A 22,869-nucleotide genomic window follows, 5' to 3' on the forward strand; every position below is an offset into this window, starting at 1 on the left:
GAATTTAGGGGAGTGGGGGAATGAATTTTAGACTGAAATATAGGAAAGGGGGAAAAGAAAGGGTGGCTGAAAGATTATTTTAGTTAGGCTAGTACTCTCCTTGTTGCCTTATTTCAACAGCAGTAGCACAAGCAGATTTCCAAAATGCAACTACCAAAATTAGTTGGAGGATTAGTTGGGGGATTAAAATGGGTTTTCTGGTTTTCTACAGTTCTATCAGTTTCTAGGCCAGTGATGGTGAACATTTTTGGCTCACCCATAATGCAATGCATGACACACACACCCAGCGCACATGTGCGCATGACCAGCACTCCCCCCATTTTTTTCATCCAGACACTTTATAGGAGCCTGGGGAGGGCGAAAACAGCCCCCCTGGAGTCCCTCTTGAGGCTTCAGGAGCTTCCCTGAAGCCTCCGGAGCGTAAAAAACGGCCCTATGGGCAAACCGGAAGTTCAGGAACGGACCGTAGGATCGTTTTTAGTCCTCCGGAGCCTTCAGGGAAGTCTCCTGAAGGTCCCTGAAGACTCTGGAGGACTAAAAAACGGCCCTACGAGCAAACCGGAAGTCCATTCCTGAACTTCTGGTTTGCCCGTAGGGCTGGCTGGTTTTTTGCATTCTGGAGGACCTCTGCGGTGGTGAGGGAGGCTGTTTTCGCCCTCCCCAGGCTCCTATAAAGTCTTTGGAGCCTGGGGAAGAGGAAAAATGGCCTTAAAAAAGTCTGAAATCAGCTGGCCAGTGCGCACATGCGCGCTGGCCAGCTGACAGAACAACGGCTCACATGCCCTGACAAATGGCTCCACATGCCACCTGTGGCACACGTGCCGTAGGTTTGCAATCCTGGATCTATGCTTTTGACTGAAGCAAAGAATCTGTTCTATCAATATGATAGCATTCACTGACTTGTAAGACCTCAGTGCTTTCTGAGACACAGCTTGTTTTCCCATGAACAATTTGAAAAGGAAATCCTGTCCTAAAAGCAATATGATATCCTATAATAGATTATGGGGTTCTTTTAGAAATAGTCCTGCTATATGTGTTCTCTTTTTAATTTAATTTGAATTGCCAGAATGTCTTATAGCAATACTTCTCAATCTCAGCACTTTAATTTTTGTGGACTTCAATTCCCAGATGCATCTGGCTTGTGGAATTCTGGGAATTGAAATCCACAAATATTAAAAGTTGCTGAGACTGAGAAATGCTAGATTATATGTTAGTATTCAGACCTTTCCTAAAACTTTAATGTTTGTATTTCTTTTTATTCTGGAAGTCTTGGTGGGGGTCTTTTATTACAGTTTTGGGAAATTAGGGAATATACAGTGACATCAAGTCTCCGTAGTGTTGGCTAAATCAAGCAACAACCGGCAATCACAAACATTCATGATGTTAGCCCTTTGAAATAATAAACATCAATGTCAGTAATAATCAGAACATCTGAGCACCTCTTCAAAAAGCTACCATTTTTCAACAAAAATTAAAGAACACAACAAATTGCAATAACACTAATAAGAGGGGGAAGTTCTCAAGTTTTATGGTGCCATGAACCCAGAACCAAATCGGATCCACCTTTTTCATCATTTCATTTCCACAAATTCAGGAATCTGCTCTAAACATTAATAAAGCTAAATTGACATCCTTGAGAAATGCAGTGGTTTGGGAGAGGAAGTCTCCTAGGGAAAAAATATTTGAAATAAAGAATTCGTTTTGAGCTAGATGGCATGTTTTAATAAGAAACGATAAGAAAATCCCATTTGCTTTACTTAGAGAATTAAGACATTAAGAGAACTCATTTAATATTCTCTTGAGCATGATGATGAAAGTATAAGTGAAAGTAAAAGAGAGACTTTCCCCCCACTGTATTTAATTATCCCTTCTTTTATTATTACTGATAAGTTACATAGGAATTTTAAAGGCCTTACTTGTTAAGAAGTATTAACTGCAATTCTAAACTCATTTGCCACACTACTCTTTTAACTAGTTTGATGTAATATACTTCATGTAGAGAATCCTACTGAATATACATTAAAATGTGGGAGAAATATTCACCTGTAAACTTCAATTATTTATATCAAGTTCAATTAAAAATAAGTAAAAGTTAACTACTAGTATTTTCAACATAATCCACATTAAGATACCAACTCAATTTTCCCCCCTATTCTACCTGACAAGTAAGATTTTGGAGAACCTGAAGCATGGTACTAGCTGAGGCCTATCTTTGCTTTGGAGACAACCTCGATCCCTTTCTGATGCACTTCAGGATTTACTTCCCTCTTGGCCCATGGCCTGGAAAATATTTTCTTACTGAATCTACAAAAAAAGTTTGAAGAAGTCTATGCCATGGGGTATAGAAGAATTGAAGAGAAATTAAATCCTATAACAGTATTTGATTGCATTAAAGATTAAGAAGTAAATATTTCATTTTACTGTTTGAAGTAAAAGAACGAAATATAAAGTTGCTTTATTTGATCCAAGTTAAAATAAGTCTCTTTGTCTCTCCCCCCCCTCTCTCTCAGAGGGTAAAAATTTATTATATTTATTTACACTTGCAATGAAGGCTAAAAGTCACTTCTTCATATATTTCTTTTCTTTTTCAATATAATATACTTCTTTTTCCTTTCTTTTTCTCTTTTTCCTGCACACTTTTCTTCTTTCGTTCCATTTTCTTCTCTTTAGTTTGTGTTCATTTTTTACTATTGTAATTAAAATTCTTAATAAAAACTATATTTGGAGAAGAAAGGACATGGGACAAAATTCATGATAGAGCAAACATTTTACTTCTTATTAAATGAAAACCTGACAAGAATCATAAAGAGCACATGTGCAGAAATGGGGGGAGGGAATAAGCAAGAATCATGAACACTTGATACTTGTCAGCCCTTCAAGGTAGACCGGACTGCGAAACCAAAATTATGAAAGCTAATGCTACTTTTATTAGAAGGTTACAATAACAAAATCTTGCAAGCGTAAAGGGGGTTTCCCCCTTCCATGTTTATGAGGCTAGAGAGGCTCTTGTTTGAGGCATTTTCTCAGGTTACAGTTGTTACAAAATTTGGACTTAAACATTTGCACTATCTACAAATTGCAAACAAGCAGGGTATATATCTCCTTCAGCAGACTTAATGCTACCATTAGCAGATTTTTGACTGACATATTTATGTATCATACTGTAGTAATTGTCTTTAGGATTAAAGGCAAACAAGGAGGAAATGCTTTCCCAGGCTTTGGCACTTGGAGTCTGAAATGGTTGCAACTCAGTGGAATCAAAGAAGCTTTTAAGATTCCTCTCTGCTAACTTCGAGGCGTGTTCTTTGGCCATGGTTTCAAAAAGTTGTTGCTCCTTCTGCAGGTAGACTTTCCAGAATGCAAGTTGAAGGATGCTGACTGGAGAACGGCAGCGAGCAATGCAGCTGGCAAGAAGAGCCAACGTGAAGATGCTGGCAATCAAAACCCATCCAAATACCTTTAGAAGAAGCATAAGAATAATAATCATGCTTGCAATCAAGGCACCTCTGCATTACAATCTAGAATTCAAAGCCCCCATGTGTAGGGAGAAAGATTAATGCCTTTCTTCTTAACTGTTGCTTACCTCCTGATATTTATCTCTTCCTGTTCAATGCAGGAGCTGCTGAAGCAACACATTAACCCTTGTCTCTACATTTTTGAAGCCTAGATATGTGATAGCTAAAACAAAACCCCAGAAGGTACCGTGTTTTTCAGAGTATAAGATGCAAGAGGTGATAAGAGCCGAGATGGCGCAGTGGTTAAATGCAGCACTGCAGGCTACTTCAGCTGACTGCAGTTCGGCTGTTCAAATCTCACCAGCTCAGGGTTGACTCAGCCTTCCATCCTTCCAAGGTGGGTAAAATGAGGACCCGGATTGTTGTTGGGGGCAATATGCTGACTCTGTAAACCGCTTAGAGAGGGCTGAAAGCCCTATGAAGCGGTATATAAGTTTAACTGCTATTGCTATTGCTATGCACCAGAGTATAAGACCCACCAAGATTTTTTTATTTTTTATTTTATTTTTAAACAAACAAACATAAACAGACATAAAACATAAAAACCATCCTCCAGTTACATACAGTGTGTCGATTGGTTACAAAACTTTTGTGCTTTCTTACCACAATCTTCACTTACAATTTATATAGAATCTCATTTTATCAATCTAATATATATGCATAAAATTATTATCATTATTAAACATTTATTTGACTACAACCATTATTACTTCCTTTTATGTGAAATATTCTAAGTTTAGAATAAATTTACATTGTGGCATTTCATCACATCATCCCAAAACCATCCAGTAATATTACATCTTTATATTGTGTTCTGTATAAAATTGTTTATCTTCGGTTACAAAACTTTTATGTATCCTCTCCATAGTCCTCACTTACAATTTATATAAAATCAATCTAGTGTGTGTGTGTGTGTGTGTGTGTGTGTGTGTGTGTATATATATATATATATATATATATATATATATATATATATATATATATATATATATATATATATATATAGTATATATATATAGTATATATATAATTATTGTATATATATAATTATAATTATTGTTAATCATTTATATGACTATAACTATTATTACTTCATTTTATGTGTAATATTCTAAATTTAACTAAATTTAAATTAACTTTTATTATAGAATTTCATTACATCATCCTGTATCCATCCAAAAGTAGTACAATCTTATATTTTTTGTCATTTGTAGTATTTGTCTTCTAATTGTTTTCTTGGTAGATCTTATATGGACTTCTCTTGGTAACTAGTTTTTCACTGCATATCTTGTAAAGACTCAAAACTCCTCGTCTGTTCCTTCCTCTCGACGCACCAAGATTTTGAAGAGGCAATTTTTTAAAACAAGTGTTTGCACTCTGCAGACCTCCCAAAATTTTCATTTTTCACAAAAATGGGTCTGTTTTTCCCCCAAAAAGGGCATGAATAGCCTTTAGGAGGTTTGTAGAGTGCTCCTGCGGGGTGAGGGCCCCAAAAATGAACAAAAACAGGTTTGTTTTTGTCAAAAAAATGGCATGCAGAGTCTTTAGGAGGCTTATAGAGTGCTTCTGGGGGCTGGAGGAGGGGCAGCAAGATTGAGCAAAACTATCCCATCTTTTGCTCATTTCTGCCCTCTCCAAACCTCAGGAGCACTCTGAAAGCCCCCTAAAGGCAATGCACAGCCATTTTGGTGAAGAGGACAGGGTTTCAGGAGGCAAAAATTGCTGTATTTAGTGTATAAGATGCACCCAGATTTTCAGCCTCCTTTTGAGGGAAAAAAGTGCATTTTATACTCTGAAAAATACAGTAAGAACAGGGAGTATGTATGTGCCTGAATGAACTCCAAATCACCTTTTCTCCTTCAAATCCAGATTGCTGAATAGCCCTATTAGTTGCATGCCTTCTAATTCACAATGAGAGGAAATTCCCTCTGATGCTAATGAGGAATTCCCCTCCTAACTGCAATCATTTTCTCTGCTGGTAGGAAAAAATACAACTTTTCTCATTTCTTCACATAACAGCTTCCCTAGCTGGAAACAATTTACAAAATCATGTTATCTCTAATTTGCTATTAACTAATTGACTGACGGGACAACATCCTCAAAGCAACTGAAACAAAAAGCTCCTAACCTGGTACCTAAAAGCCTTGAAACAGGCTGCCAGGGAAGCAATACTATGGAAGTATTTAAGAATGGAGATATTTGCCAAAACAATTGGTAGAAAAGCTCCTGGTGCTGTTTCAACAGTCCAGTTAGCACCCCTGGAAAGTTCTAAGTTAGGAAATCTGGCTGTTACACAACTTGGAAAAAGCCATATAAACTAACCTGTGATTGAGCTCTAAGGGTTGCGAGTATCTCCTGATCAGAAGAAGGGCTGAGACAAGGCACTTTAACCAGATTTTCGATGCATTTTTCTTCTTTGCCTTTGCACACATATTTCTGGAAGATGGGGCTCCCAGTAGCAGTACATTCATAGAAACTTCCTCCCAGCAAGGCCACAGAAATCCATGTGAGAGGAGCCACGGCAGCACTAAGTATTACAAGCCCCATCACTTCAAAGTGGCGCTGGAGGCGATTCCCACGAGGACATCTACATGGTCTTCCTTTGGCGCAACATCCAGTAAGCACCTTCCAAGAACGTACACTCAGGAGCAAGCCCAGCAGAAACAGAATAAGGGCTGGCATCAGCAGAAACACACCACCATAAAACATATTCCAGGAGTTGCACGGGCATTTGAACACCACCACAGAAAAGATACGCTCGCTGCCTGCAGTCAACAGAGACACTGCCCCATAGCCCAAGACATTCTTGTGATTGAGCATGAAATCCAGCACTGGGCGAAACTTTTCCATCCTTTGATTCGGTGCTGTGATGGTTCAGTTCAGCTCTGTAATTTGTGTTTACTGTTCAAGAAAGAGAAACTTCTACAAGCCCCTTAAGAGAAGAGGAAGAAATTTGTAGCTTTGATTTGTAACAGTTTCATTTTCATTTTCTGGGGCAAGAAAAAAAAAGTTCATCCTGTTCTAGGTTAAGCAAATATCTATCAAGTAAAAAGGAGACACAGCATTAATCTGTTAAAATCTGCTTCGTTTCTTTCCAACTAAATAAGAATTATAGGATCATGGTATGTCAAGGTTGGAGGGATTTTAGAGAATTCATGTAGTTCAAAACCTGCCCACTGCATAAATCTATTTTAACATCCTTGACAAATGCCATCCACCCTCACCTCTGTTCAATCACCTCAAGCAAAGGAGAGTCCACCATCTCCCAAAAAAGTCCATTCCTTACATTAGGAATCTTTTTTTCTGATGTCCAACTCAATCTGTTTCTTTGTAAAACAAACCCAATGCTTCTTGTTCTGAAATGATACTGAACAACAATGTTCCCTCTAATTTTTTTTCAGTGTGACCGGAAAAGTATAGTGTTTGAGCGGCACATTTTCATGCCTGAACACCTGAATTTTTTTCACAGATGTCACCTAAGACAACAACGAAATCAGTATTATTTGAAACTCAAAGTTATGTTTATTCAAGGTACCCGCTTAATTAAAAGTGTTATATAATATCAGTATCACTTAACAACGGTCCTGCTTAGCAACCAAAATGTTGGCTCAGAAACTCTGGCATTGAAGCGTGCAAGTCTTAAAGCTGTCAAGTTACAAGACCCTCGCACCCCTAACCCTTTAGGAAAAAAAAACCAGGGGTCTTCAAACCTGACAGCTTTAAGCCTTGTGGACTTCAACTCCCAGAATTCCTCCTCCAGTCATGTTGCAGCAACGTCATCTGCGTGGATCTGCTCCATCTTCGGTTTTTTCACAGGAGGCAGGGCTGCTGCTGAAGATGCCAACGAGCTCCCGCCGCCACTAGAATATGCATTTGTTTAGCATGACATAGAATAGTCTTTCAACCAGAAGTATGGAATAAAAGAGAGACTGATAAATATTAAAAAAAATAAAACCAAAAAGCAGCTATTTATTTGAGTTCTAGATAAACATTTAGTTCAGAAGAGATTAGAATAGAACAGAGAAAGAATAGAATATAGAGAATACAATAGAAATAGAATTGGAAGGGACCTTGGAGGTCTTCTAGTCCAACCCCCTGCCTAGGCAGGAAACCCTACACTACTTAAGACAAACGGTTATCCAAAATCTTCTTTAAAACTTCCAGTGTTGGAGCATTCCCAACTTCTGGAGGCAAGTTGGTCCATTGGTTAATTGTTCTCACTGTCAGGAAATTTATCCTTAGTTCTAGGTTGCTTCTCTCCTTGATTAGTTTCCATCCATTGCTTCTTGTCCAGCCTTCAGGTGCCTTGGAGAATAGTTTGACTCCCTCTTCTTTGGAGCAACCCTGGGCCCTGAGATATTGGAAGACTGCTATCATGTCTCCCCTAGTCCTTCTTTTCATCAAACTGGACATACCCAGTTCCTACAACCGTTCTTTATATGTCAATATCATTTAGACAAAGTTGATCCCCTTATTCTCCACTCCAGAACCTTGGAGTTTGAAGTTCTTTGGTTCTCTTCTCCCACCCTCTGTGTTCCCACGAGGGGATTAGCATCATAGCTCAACTGCCCCCCTCCCACCCATAAAGACCAGGAGAGCATCGCTGCGCATAGCCAAATGCTACCATAGCAACTATGGCGTTGTCTGATGTCTTTCTTGCACGCTAAGATGGACTGACGGGGTGAAGCATAGCTTGCATTGTCCCTAGTGTGGATTCTTTTCCCAGCCTTGGTCACTTTACGAGGGGTGGACTTCAGTTCCCAGAATTCTTCAGCCAGGGAAATTCTGGGAGCTGAAGTCCTCCGTCTCTCCCTTATTCCTGTTTCCTTTTCCTTCATTATATTCAATTGTTTCAATATTAAGTGTAATTCTTCCTTCCTAACATTTTTCCATTTTTTCCCTTATATTCTTTTCCATTTCAACATTGTCTTTGTTCCTTCCATTCTTTCTTCCTTCTTTCAATCCTTCCAATATTTTTTCCTTCATTCCCTTGTCTGTTTCAATATTAAGTACATTTCTTCCTTTCTTCCTATACTTTTTTCCATTTTCTTCCTTATATTCTTTTCCATTTCAACATTGTCTTCCTTTTTTCCTTCCTTCCTTCCTTCCTATACGTCTTTCCATTTTCTTCCTTATATTATCTTTTCTGTTTCAACAGTCTTTGTTTCTTTCTTTCTTCCTTCCTTCCCTTCCTATACTTCTTCTTTCATTCATTATATTTTCTTTTCCATTTCAATATTAAGTGTAATTCTTTGTTCCTCCTTCCTTCTTTCAATCCTTCCAATACTTTTTCCTTCATTCTCTTTTCCTTCAATATTAAGTGCAATTCCTTCCTTCCTTCCTTCCTTCCTAAGTTACTTCCATTTTCTTCCTTATATAATATTTTCTGTTTCAACATAAAGTGCCTTCCTTCCTTCCCTCCCTCCCATCCCTTTCTTTATGTTTTCTTCATGCTTTCTTTTCTTTTTCCTCTGCTCTTTTTAAATCCCCCCCCTTCTTCTCCTCCTCTACATTTAGGTTGGATTAGTTTGTACAATGGTCATCAAACTTCTGAAGTAAAAATAAATAAATAAATCATATTTAAGAAGAAGAAGAAAAAGGAAGACGTTTTTAGTTAAGTCAAACGTTTTAATAAAAGTTTCATCTTTTAAGATTTGTCCAACACATCCAATTGTAACCTTAACAGTAAAGAATATCACCCCAGCTGCTAAAGGTTCAACCAGTCTGAGAACCATTGAAAAGACAACAGTGCAAAATCCAAAAGACACAACTTCCTCACCGCCATTGCTTTGGTACCAAATCTTTGAGGAAGGGGCTCCAGAAAGAAGGAGGAGGAGGAGGAGGAGGAGGAGGAGGAGGAGGAGGGAACCAAAGAGAGGCTTTTACCGAGTCTGCGCCCCACAGCCAGGACCGTCCTGGCGCCTCCAGCCGCGTTTCTTCCCCGCAAAGCCCTTCGGGCAACCCGAGAGTTCCTTTTGGCGCCAGAAGGGCTTTGCAGGAAGAAACGCCGCGTTTCTTCCTGCAAAGCCCTTCTGGCGTCAAGCGGAACTCTCGGGTTGCCCGAAGGGCTTTGCGGGGAAGAAACGCGGCTTGAGGGGCGCAAGGACAGTCCTGGCTGTGGGGCGCAGACTCGGTAAAAGCTCTCTTTAGTTCCCTCCTCCTCCCCCTCCTTCCATAGTCTGAGTGACGCTGCCGCCAGGCTGAGAGCTGCCGCTGAAACAAGTTTGGGAAGGTCCTTTGCGGGCGGCCAGTTCTAGCCGCCTGCAAAGGACTCCCCCACGTTTGCTTTGAAAGAAACCTCTGCGCGGGGGTTTCTTGCCATGTGCGCGGCCGCGCGGCCGCGCACCTTAGAGGGAACAGTGCTGAACAATTCTACCCTGTCTGGGTTAGAATTGTATGTGTGACTGAATTTCTTTTGCCCTGTGTTCTGCTTGTAATCTGCCAAGAAATGCAAATCCTTTTCATATATATATATTGCTTCCAATAGAATTTTCACTTCCATCCTTTACCTGTAATTTTGATTTTTTTTTAAATCCAAATATAGGATTTTGTCCCTGTTAAAATATATCTTGGTGATTTCTACCCATTTTTCCATCGTCTGAAAATCCTCTTCAGTCCTTCGAGGCATTTGCTCCTTTAACTATTGACTGGTATCTACTTATGAATATTATCTTAATGGGTTCTTAGCAATTCAGGCACCAGATCAGGTCTGATCCTTGTTGGTTCTCTATTAGCTTTGTCATTCACATTCACTGAAGTCTTGGGAAAACCTAAATCAATCTCCTGACTACACCATAAAGTTTGCACTGCAGCTGCCAAAACACCAACACTGTCCTAGACTGCATTAACAGAGGAATATAATGAAGATGATGTGAAGTGTTAATATCCACTTTATAATGCCTTGGTAAGACCACACTTGCAATATTGCATCCAGTTTTGGTTGCTATGATATAAAACAGATTTTGAGATTCTAAAGAGAGTGCACAGAAGAAGAACAAAAATGATCGGGATTGAAGGCTAAAGCATATGAAGAACAGTTGCAAGAATTGTGTATGTCTAGTCTAGAGAAGAGAAAGACTGGGGTAACATGATAGCAGTGTTCTAATATTTGAAGGACTGCTGCAAAAAAGAGGGAGTCTGAAGGCAGGACAAGAAGCAATGAATGGAATCTAATCAACAAGAGAACCAACCTAGAACTTTGAAGAAATTTTCTGACAGAACAATTAACCAGTAGAATGACTTGCCTCCAGAAATTGTGAGTGCTCCAACACTAGAAGTTTTTAAGAAGAGATTGGACAACCTTTTGTCTCAAATGGTATAGAGTTTACTGCTTGAGTAGAGGGTCTAGAAGACCTCCAAGATCCCTGCCAACACTGTTATTGTGTTATTGTTTTTTTAAGGATCATTCTTTACTGTAAAGCACATCATCACTACAGCGTCACATGACATATTGGGACTTTTTCCCCATTCGCTAAACCGGGTATGGGTCAGGCTAGCATGGGATGCATCCAGCCCATGGGCCAGAAATTTGACAGCCCTGCTTTAAAGTAACAAGATCATTCTTTACTTTAAATCAACAGGATGGTATCCATAGGCGTCTTCAATTTTGAGACTATGAAGGTGTCAAAATGATGAAACTGGTTTTGTGGCATCACGATGCAAGTTCTGCACTTTTGTACAGTACTTTCATAACCTGGTTGCTGAGAAATGTGTGAAATGGCATTGTGATGTTGTGATGCACATTTCATTATTTGCTTCTCTTGACCCCCTTCTGCAGTTATCCATGGTGGTACATTTTATATATTTAAAATTTTGGATTTCCACTTTTGATTCCACCTACTACCTGTTCCAATCCTGCTATTATCGTTCATTGTCTTAAATATTTTAATAAAAGTTAAGCAGGAGAGTATGATTTTTGTCTCACTCCCTTTCTATAGCTGAACCATTCTGTTTCTTCAAACTTTGTTCTTATAGTAACTTCTCCTTCACTGTACGTTTTCTTTAAATGAGCAAACATGTATTCTTGAAACTGCAGCATGATCTTTATTTAGTATAAAGTAAACTTCCTCCTTAAAGTTTCTTGTTGTTTCCGTTATTCATCTTAAGTTAGATACAGAGATAGAGCTGGTTAGCAACTGACAACCACAATTAGAACGTTTCCATTGCTAAATAAGGTAGTTGTTAAGTGAATTGCCTCAAATTTTATGACCCTTTTTGCCATGGTTGTTAAATGAATGACTGCAGCTGTTAAGTTAATTAAGCAAATCCAGCTTCCCATTGCCATCGTTTGTTGAAAGGGAGCTGGGAAGGTTGCAAATGGTGAACATATGACCCTAAAGAACTGCAACGGTTGAAAATAAACGTCAATAGCCAAGCAGCTGAATTTTGATCGCGTAATGTGGGGATGTTGTGATAGCAATAAGTGTAAGGATCTATTGTAAGATACTTTTTTTAAAAATGCCATTGTAACTTACAATAGTTGCTGAATGAATGATTGTAAGTGGTGTATCTGCATTATCCCACTGTTCCAGTCAAAATGATAAAAGCAGTGCCATGTTGCAAGCTCTACCACTTTGGGGTATACTTGTGACTTTGTACCACTTGTAGAAAAATGGATGTTGCGTCACAGTGCTGTAATGTTCTTTTCATCAATCTGAAATACTCACCACAAATTCCACCGGTTATCAGTGTCATTTTGATTCATCTTATAGTTTTTACCATATTTCATTTCTTTGCTTGCAAGTTTTAATCCTTCTTTTCCTTCGAAAACCCAAGGCTGCTAACATTATGAGATACTTTAAATTTTTCCCTACAGGATCCCTGTGAGGTAGATTGAATTCCCAAAGTGTGTCACCCAAAGTCATGATTGAGCATTGTGGGAGTTTGAATTTCAGTCTCCCTCTGCAAAGCAAGAAGAGTTATTTTGGTTTCTTCTACATGAACTTTCTCTGTCACTTTTCTGAAACTGCAAACTGTTTTAAATAAACAGAAGGGGAAATGAAGAACATAAGCATTCATTTACAGGAAAAACTAAACAGCGGAAGAGATAGGCTGTGCAGATTGAGACAGAAGTTGGAAAGAAACTGATTTGACTTCCTGCTCAGTGTCAAGGCGGCCTCCCTCAGTAACCAAGAAAGAAACCACTCAACTCCATTTTTTTAGAATTAAGAGTAATTTAATGGTCATGAGTAGATAGCAGCTAAGCAAAGCAAGATCTAAGGCAAAAGCATGCGTAATCATAGATATCAATATGTGACCCAACCCCCTCCCCTTGGTAACCCAATCCCATAGTCCAATCCGCACATCCCACAGGTATCATGTGGGAGACATCTTCAAAAAGCATCATCAGGTTAGTATGCCGGACATTTGGCCTTGGCAGCAAATCCTCTATCTGCAGCATGCAGATGTAGATGGTGAGAACAACCCCCCCTTTAACAGTCACTCCTGTACTGATACTTTCCCCCCCCCCAAATACCACGCCCCCCTCTCCATTTCAATGGCAGCCGAAAGCAAGCAGCAAAACAGAGGCTGACATCCGGCCCTCCGTCAGGAAAGGAAGTCATCCCTGCAGGAAAAGAAACAAACAAACAAACATACGAAGAACACAAAACAGGAACAAGAAAAAGGTAGAAATGTAAAAGTCAATTCAGGTCATGGCTTATCGGGAGAGGTAGAGTAGAATTTACGCAATAGTCTAGGAGCCCTAACGTGGGACTTATTGACACATTCAGCTTGGGAGGGGGGGAAATGTTTCCAGGAGACTAGATATTGAATTCGATTTCTACATTTTCTAGAGTCCAAAATGTCCTTGATCTCAAAATGTTGCTCTCCTTCAATGAGAAGAGGAACAGGTGGTGTAGGTAGAGGAACCCGCAAAGAGGAAGTGAGTTCTGGCTTTAAAAGGTTTACATGAAACACTGGGTAAACACGGTTAAGATACTTCGGTAGTTCCAATAGCATAGAAACAGGATTAATAATCTTCACAATAGAAAACAGACTGACTCATTTTCTTAGACTTTTGGGTGGTTTGGAGAAACTTGGTAGACAAAAACACACGATCTCCAACTTTGTACTCTCTTTGTTTCGTTCTCTTCTTGAAGGCCTGTTTCTTGTGTGCTCAATGAGCAGCATCCAACGCCTTGTGGGTCAAAGGCCAGATTCGCCAGAGCTGGTCACTCCACTCAGAGAGGGACAAAACTTGTGGTTTTTCCTGGGGCAGTTCTGGAATAGGTACAAAATCATGGCTAAACACTATTCTAAAAGGGGTGAAACCGGTGCTGCTGTGCATAGAGTTGTTGTAGGCCACTTCAGCATGTGGTAATAACTCAGCCCAATTATCCTGCTGATAATTAATGAAACACCGGAGGTACTGTTCCAAAACAGAATTAGTCCATTCACAAGCCCCGTTAGTTTGAGGATGGTGAGCAGAGCTTAGCACCTTGGAACAGGCCCTGGGGTTTTCCTGCTGGGCGCTTCACAGCAGCACATATGTGGCAACTGGCCACATAGGACTCAATGTCTTTTTTCAATGAAGGCCACCAAAATTGTCTTTTAATGAGATGTAGAATCTTCACAAACCCAAAATAGCCTGCCATTCACGAATCATGGGCCCGCTATAGAAGAAAAGTCCTCATGCTAGCAGGAACATACACTTTAGCCCCTATCCAAGCTAGACTATCTTTCATGGTACATTCATTTGACTGTTGTTTAAACCAGTCATCGGACTCAAGGCCTTCCTTGAATTTGCAGATGAGGTCCTTTGTGACCTTGAAATTAGAGTTGCTTTGGCTTCTGGTAACCATCGGAGCAGCAAGACTCTTCGTCGGGACAACTGGGTGAACCATGCTAAGCTTTGAGCTATTGTATTGTAGGAGTCTGGATAAAGCATCCACCATAAAGTTCCTCCCTCCCGGGATGTACTTCAGGGTGAAATTGAACCGATTGAAATGTTGCGCCCACCTCATCTGTTTAGAAGATAGCTTTCGAGGGGTTTCCAATGCCTCCAAATTCTTGTTATCAGTCCATACTTCAAAAGGGAGTTTAGCCCCCTCCAGGAAATGTCGCCAGGTCATCAAAGCCCACCTGACAGCAAAAGCCTCCTTTTCACATATAGCCCATTGTCTTTCGGTCTCAGTTTTCGAGAGGTATAAGCGCAAGGCTGCAGGTTCCCATCAGTGTTCGTTTGTAGTAACACTGCTCCCACTGCTACATCACTAGCATCAGCTTGGACGATAAATGGTGAATCCATGTCTGGGTGTTTTAAAACTGGTTCAGCAGCAAAGAGTCACTTCAGTTTTTCGAACGCGGCTTGACATTCTATAGTCCAATTTAATGGCTTCCCTGGTTTGGGTTTGGTCTCCCCTTTAGACTTTGGGAGGTTCGTAATGGATAGGGCAATGCTGGTGAATGAGGGAATAAATTGACGATAAAAATTCACAAATCCCAAAAAACTTTGTAATTGTTTGCGGGTGTGTGGGGGGGTGCCCATTCAATGACAGCTTGGACCTTTGCTGGGTCCATCTCTATGCCATCATGGGAGATGCAATACCCAAGATAATCAATTTTCCCCTAAATTCACATTTAGACAGTTTGGCATACAGTTCCACTGCTTGGAGTTTTTTGAGCACTGAACACACCAATTTCACATGTTCTTCATGTGTTTCCATGTAAATAAGGATGTGAGATAGACCATCACACCCTTGTGCAGGTGCTCATGCAAAACTTTATTTATCAGTTGCATGAAAACAGCTGGTGCCCCCTGTAGGGCAAATGGGAGTACTCGGAATTGAAAACAACCAAATGGGCAGTTGAAAGCAGTTTTCCATTCATCTCCCTCTTTAATTCTGACTCTGTAATAGGCTTCTCTTAGGTCCAATTTTGTGAAAATCTTTCCTTTACCCAATTGGGCCAACATATCCTTCATTAAATGTAGGGAGTAGACATTTTGTATACACACAGCATTCAGGTTCTTCACGGTAATTGTCTCGGGCTAAATCAATCTCCACATCCGCAGCCAATTCATACCAAGGCTGCAATCTGCGAAGGACCCCCCTGTTTACATAGTTCTGGTATAAGTCTTTGTTTAACCCATCCATAAATCCATCCATCAAAGCTTCTTCAGACCAACCCCGCATGTACACAGACAATTCACAAAATTCTTGTATATATTCAACAATTGGCCTTTTCCCCTGGGTAAGGGTTTTAAATTTAGTTCTTGCTTTTCGCTCCGTGAGCGGATCATCAAAGCGTTTTCTCAGGGTGGCCATAAATCTATTATAGTCTCTCAGTAGGGGGGAGTCAGCATTATGCAGGGCCACCATCCAAGCAGTTGCCTTATTTTCCAATGCCATTATTCTTACCTTGGCCTCCTCAGTTGGTAGATTGTCTCTGAACTATTGCATGTAATTCTATACTCCCCCAAACGTCACACCCACTGGGGGAACTTTAGCCATCCAGCGTCTGCAGGGGCCCCCTCCCCCTCTTGGGATGTTTCTGGCTGCTGGTGCTGCTGGCGTCAGGACTGGGTCATCCTGATCAGTTCCACCTTCTCCCCCCCCCGGCTCCTCTCAGGCAGAACAGGACCTCTGCAGATCTCTCCTCTGTTTCTGGGAGATCTGCTTCTCTTTCAGGACCACTCTCATGGAAGCGCCGCCTCTCCCAAGCCTCTTCAAAGAGTTTCATAGCCTGGAACATCATAAGGTTCTCCTCACCTGCTTCCTGCCAAGCAGCTGCTGGTCATCTCTGTCTCCTTGTGGTAACTCCAGCCGGAGTTTCCTCGGGGTCATACTTCTGCCCCACTGCCAATGTTCATCTGGGGTGAACGGATCGTTCTTCCAAGTGTAGTCCGGCCATTAGCTCCATTTCCAAAGGGCACAAGGACGCAGCCGCTCCCATATCTTTCTCCTGGTCGCTGCCTTGATGGGACATTCTTCAGGGGTTTGGGATTTTGTTGCACTCCCCTCGGAAGGTGTTAGCTCAAGGATGAGCGTGAAACTAAGATCCTGCTTAATGTCAAGGCGGCCTCCCTCAGTAACCAAGAAAGAAACCACTCAACTCCATTTTGCAAAATTAAGAATAATTTAATGGTCATGAGTAGATAGCAGCTAAGGAAAGCAAGATCTAAGGCAAAAGCGCGCGTAATAATGGATATCAATATGTGACCCAACCCCCTCCCCCTGGTAACCCCATCCCATAGTCCAATCCGCACATCTTCAAAAAGCATCATCAGGTTGGTATGCCGGATAGTTGGCCTTGGCGGCAAATCCTCTATCTGCAGCATGTGCAGTAGATGGTGAGAACAACTTCCTTTTAACAGTCACTCCTGTACTGATACTTCCCCCCCAAATACCATGCCCCCCTCCCTGTTTCAATGGCAGCCGAAAGCAAGCAGCAAAACAAAGGCTGACACTCAGTTTATTAAACCTCGACTTTGTAAAGGTGGACAACATCTGTTGGATCAGTTCTACCAGCCCCAACATAAAGCAGCTGGATGCTATTGTGGATAATGATCACAAATATAAAAAGGCTCTAGGCAAGCAAGGAAAGATCAACTTATGAGCCAAGAGAAAGTAGGAGCAGCAACTCAGACCTTTAGAGCACCAGGTTTACATTGTTCCTGTGTGATCCATCCCATGTTCAATCCTCCAAGCTTTTCTGCTTCTTCCCAGTGACATCAATTCTTGACAGGTAACATCCCACCAATTATTGAGCATATCACTTGAATATAGTCTTCAGACCTAAATATCTACTGTATCTTCACTGTACTTTCTTCAGGGATGCCTTTTGTCACGTTTCTGATCATGTACTGTAGTTTCAGATTATGCAGTTATTGTTCAACTGCTTGTAGATTGTTTTAACTAAACTGTTTACATTTCCCTTTTATGGTTCACCACATTACCATGGAAAAAGAGATGTCAAGATTCAGTAACGCTCCCTAACACCTGGCCATATGCTAGAATGAGAATTAGTAAGAGCTGAGTCATATTAGTAAAACATCAGACAAAATGGATAGGACGGACTAAAAGACTGAAAGCATCAAGGTTTGATTATGTTGTGCTCAGATGATATATGCAGCTGACCCTGTCCTGGTTCAACAGCATAACAATCTAGGGACAAGAGTTTGCTTCAAGGTCTCTTTGAGGGGCAAATTATCATTTGCAAGCAGTAATGGGCATCTGCAGGAGGGAAGTAATTGACAAAACATGGATTGTTTGATTCTCATAATTTATATATTTTATTATTTATTTATTAAATTTCTATGCCACTGGTCTGATACAGCAACTGTGATATATCTATAGCTCGCTGATATAGGTTGCCTGCAACATCATCTTCATTTCCAATGACTTGTCTGGGTTGCAAATAGCCCCACAACTTTTCTCAGAAGATAAAAGTGATGAGTGCCTCCAGCCTAATACTTTATTTGTAGATTTCTAAACAATTTATTACAATACAGGGATAAAGAATGGCAGATAGGCCCCGCAGAACATAAATTTGGACTCATGTCCCTGATGGCAGTCATTTTGAAAATGTGTAAACTCCCAGAGGCCATTTTGCAAAAGTGCCCACAAAATTCTTGAGTTTTCAAAATTCCAAATATGTCATCAGATCTTAAAATTGAGGACACTTTCCTGTTCCAATATGTGTGATAGTTGTTGTTAGTAAATTCTGATTATTCTTTATTAACACGATTTGCTGAAGCATATAAAAGTGCATATAAAAGTGATTTTTTTAAAAAAGCAAACTACTTTTGCAATTATATCCACCAGATGGCTCTTTTGAGCCATAAAGGCCTGGATTTCTCCATTTTCATTTTAATATTAGTGCCAGTCTACATTATATATAACACGCAAGCACACATATACTAATACAAATTAATATAAAGTAAGAAAGAAAAAGAAAGGCATGAAAGACAGAGATGGTTAAACTGCAAGAAAGAAAAAGAAAGAAAAAATCAAAAAAAGAAAGAAAAAAGATACAAGTATTTCTGATCTTCTTTAAAACAGTAAGTACAATTATGAATTTACCAAACACTGCATGGTTACAAAGTAATTTTTCTATACTGTCTAAAACCATAAATCATGTTTATCTTTTTGTTTTACCAGAAAGACCCTAAGGGTTTGGCAGTCCCTTAGGGACTGCAAACATAGATCTTGTGGTTTTTTTCTATCAAGTTGACCATCTTAGCAAGTTCTATCATTTTCACCCACCATATTCCTCCATGGTAGTAGCACAGAATCTTTTCATCTTTGTACATACTATAATCTTGCTGCAGTCATCACATACAAAAACAAAGTTCCACGACTTTGTCCAAAAGAAAGACATCTGGTCTCAATTACATATTAATCTTTAAAATCCTTTGTATTAGAGTGGTAGTTACGGCTACAAGCTAGAAACCAGGAGACCATGAGTTCTAATCCTGCCATAGTTGCAAAGTCAGCTGGGGGGGGGGTTGGACAGTTCCCTCCCTTTCAGCTCTAGGAAGGAGACAATGGCAAACCACTTCTGAAAAACCTTGCCAAGAAAACTGCAGGCACTTGTCCAGTTGGTCTCCAAGAATCAGACATGATTGAAAAGAAGAAGAAAATGCATCTTATATTCTGATATGTCATCATGGTTCATCAGTAAAGTTTTATAAATATAATGGCAGTGGAAAAAATGTGATGAGCAACAATGGAATTTTAAAAATTTGGAAAGGAATAAAAAATACAGATTTTTTTTAATGTAAATATTAAATTTCAAGATGTGGCTTATTCAACATATGTTACAGGCTCTTACATAATCGATGCAAATTTCAGAAAGAAATATACCATATTTTTCAGAGTATAAAACGCACTTCCCCGTCCCTAAGAGGCTGAAAATTTGGTGCGTCTTATATTCTGAATGTAGCTTTTTCGAAGCTTTTTTTTTCAGTCCTAATGAGGTGCTAATGAGTGATCTTCAGTGCTTTGCCTGCTTTTCTCATTGCTCCTCTCTAACGATTAGCTGTGCTTTAGAAACTGTTTTTTTAATCCCCAACCAGGGATAAAAAGCGTGCGCACACGTTCAAAACCAACAAACGTATGTGCTAAATCTGACCAGACTAAGGACGCCAGCCAGATGAATACCTGGTAGGCAGATCTTTTCCCCCTATTTTCCTCCCCAAAATCTAATGTATGACTTATACGCCAGTGCATCTTATACTCTGAAAAATATGGCAAGTCAGGTTCTGTTCAAATAGAACAAGAAGTTTAAAATTTTGTAGACTTTAGTCATTTTTAAAAAAGGAAGACAATTAACCCGACTTGGAACAAACCTTCTCACCCAATATGTAGATAAATGTTACCCAAACACAGCTGCAGTTTTGAAGTCTGTAGCTCAGCAAATTAATTTGTTCTTTAAAAACAGTGGAACATCTAATATTCAGAGTGTACCACACTGGAATACTTAAACTTTGACTGACCTTCATTGCTTTAAAAAATATCTCTTTTAGGCAGATGGAACAGGATTTTTTTTCCTTTTCCTATTAATGATCTAGAGCAGTGTTTTTCAACCACTGTGCCGCGGCACACTAGTGTGCCGTGACATAGTGTAAGGTGTGCCGTGGGAAAATTACTTTATATATAGTCAATATAGGCACAGAGTTAAATTTTTTTAACATTTTCTAATGGTGGTGTGCCTCGTGATTTTTTTCGTGAAAAAAGTGTGCCTTTGCACAAAAAAAGTTGAAAAACACTGATCTAGAGAATCTGTTCTGTTTTGAATTTAATTTTAACCGGCAAGCATATTCTAAGTCCAGAGAAAGGATGAATTTGCTATTTGGCACTTGCATTTTACAGAACCAACGGTGGGAATGTTTATGTATTCATTTCCTCGTGCCTAATTGTAATTGCAAAACCTGCAATGTGTGAGGCCATTATATGCCAAATTTCCTATCCCACCCCCAACCACCATTATTTGTATTGTGTGAACTAGGCATTTCTTAAAAATAGGGATGGAGATGAAGCCACCTATTGCACTATGGTTTTCTCTTTTTTAAAAAGAAATCGAGTTTGTTTTGTCTTATTTTCACATAAGCTTGGATTTTTTTTTAATGTGTATGAAAATCTATTTAAATCGCATTTCTAATTTCTATTTTGGGTGCAATTTCACACACTACATCCATTTCTGCAGGAAATGACCCCAGTATGTACTCATTTATGAACTACTTTCTCTAACTTGCATATTTATTATTATATATCACCTAATGAGAAGGAAGAACTTATTGGAGAAGAGCCTAATACTTGGAAAAATTGAGGGCAAAAGAAGAAAGGGACGACAGAGAATGAGATGGGTGGATGGAGTCACCAAAGTAGTAGGCGTGAGCTTAAATGGATTCCGGGGGATGGTAGAAGACAGGAAGGCCTGGAGGAATGTTGTCCATGGGGTTGTGATGGGTCGGATATGACTTCACAATCAACAACAACAATCATCTGAAATCAGCCACTCAGACATACTTTCTAGAGCTATTATGTCACAACTGCTACTGTAGGTTATGGAAGGCACAGATTGGAGTGTGTTGATAGAATGCTACAGTTCATTATGTGGGATGGAATGTAGTCTGGAATCCAAGAAGGGAGGGACTGTTTCTCAGAGGGCAAAGACGCAGAACTTGGAAAGGAAGTGGCTTCTGATGCCCCCCACCAACAGTTCACAGAGTATGTCTATAGTTATGTAGATAGTTACTTTAGTCAGGCAGGATTCTCTCTTATAGGTGAACAACTAAAAAGAAACAACTTAGAAATAACACCACATCTCATTCTTGGGTCTTGATATTTCATTTGCTTTTTGGAATTGGGAATGTGCCCGGATACTTTTACATATCCATGAGACATTTAATAAATGTTAAGGCTGTAAAGTTACTCCTGAGCAACAAATTCTGTAAGGTTCATATGTAAAGAAAGAGGAATTTGTATCTTCTATACAAGAGCAGTAATAATCAATATCGAAGTATATGCATAACTGACATTATTTATTTAGCAAAAGACATTTGGGATAAACATTATTTTCTTTAAAACAAAGTTTTTGGTTGTTGAAAGCATTCCTTGTTTGAACAACATCTAGTACCTATGGGCCTGATACTCAAATCTAGCAGGGTCAAAGTCTTCATTTATCAATTACTTCCAATATGCTACCCAAGAAAAGGCTCCAATTTTTATAGAGAAGCACTGCAACGAATAATATCATCTTACGCATTAAATGCAACCTTCTAATATACCAATATCAATGACTACCAGATGTAGGTTCTTCCATCCTCAGTGGTCTTCTACTTTCTAGAACCTTAACAATTTTATATTCTGCATAGTTTGTCAAGTAAACTGACTGACACATTAATATACATTGATCACTGAGTATTTGATAAGTTATAAAAAATTATGAGGAGCTGATTTGTTTGACTGTTTCATAAAAATACCATTACTGTCTGCGACATTAGATTATGGAATACTTTGTAACTTTATAACATGTATGCCCATACCGTTTGGATCCTGGACTCAAAAAATGATAATATGCTATGCTTTAGCCCTAATTGTTTCCTTAGATCAATGGGAAAAGAGGTTGAATACAAGGAGAATATCTATGGAACAAGGATTCATTTAAAGTTAGATACAGCTCTTAGCCCAGACTGTTTTTCTATCTCATGACAGGTCACATTTGAAAGAGGATCCTCACAATTAACTAGGGTGGAAGCAAAACAAATACCGTATTTTTCAGAGTATATGATGCACCTCCCCCCCAAAAAAGCGGGTGAAAATCTGGGTGTGTCTTATACAGTGAATACAGCATTTTTGGCCTCATGAAACTCCACCCCAAGCATCCCGTTTTTTGCAAAAATGGACACACAAGGGTTTGGGAGGCTTGAAAAGTGCTCCTGGGGGTTGGGAGGGCAAATACCAGTGAAAACAGGGCCCTTTTTGCAAAAAATGAAGTATGCAGAGGGTTTGGGAGGCCTGTAGAGTACTCCTGGAGGCTGGGGAGGACAAAAATGAGTGAAAATAGCCCGTTTTTCAGAAAAATGGGTCTGCTTTCTCCCCCAAAGCCCCAGGAGCACTCTGCAAGCCTTGTAAACTCTCTGCACATCCTGTTCTTTGCAAAAAATTGGCCATTTTTTGCCCTCCCCAGCCCCCAGGAGCACTGTATGGATCTCCCAAACCCTCTGAATCTCCACTTTTTGCAAAAAAAAAAAAAAAAAACAGGCCCATTTTTGCAAAAAACATAATGTCTTTTGCTTGTTTTTGCTCTTTCTAGCTCCCAGGAGAACTTTGCAGGCCTCTCAAACTCTCTGCATGCACCCTTTTCACAAAAAATGGGGCATGCAGAGGATTTGAGAGGCCTGCAGTGT

At 39.7% G+C, this 22,869-nt stretch overlaps 1 protein-coding gene across 1 annotated transcript; it reads right to left on the reverse strand.

The window, feature by feature from the left end:
- Positions 1-2,752: 2,752 nt before the first annotated feature.
- Positions 2,753-6,427, reverse strand: CALHM6 (calcium homeostasis modulator family member 6). Its single transcript, XM_014062975.2, has 2 exons — positions 5,838-6,427; positions 2,753-3,457 (listed from the first exon to the last, which is right to left on the reverse strand). The coding sequence occupies exons 1-2, from the start codon at positions 6,363-6,365 to the stop codon at positions 3,053-3,055; spliced, it is 933 nt and encodes a 310-aa protein (XP_013918450.2). The 5' UTR covers positions 6,366-6,427; the 3' UTR covers positions 2,753-3,052.
- Positions 6,428-22,869: the final 16,442 nt, after the last annotated feature.

Source organism: Thamnophis sirtalis, unplaced genomic scaffold, assembly GCF_051295495.1.
Source record: "Thamnophis sirtalis isolate CommonGarterSnake01/CBP01778 unplaced genomic scaffold, rThaSir2_p1.2 scaffold_6, whole genome shotgun sequence".
Taxonomy (NCBI): Eukaryota; Metazoa; Chordata; class Lepidosauria; order Squamata; family Natricidae; genus Thamnophis; species Thamnophis sirtalis.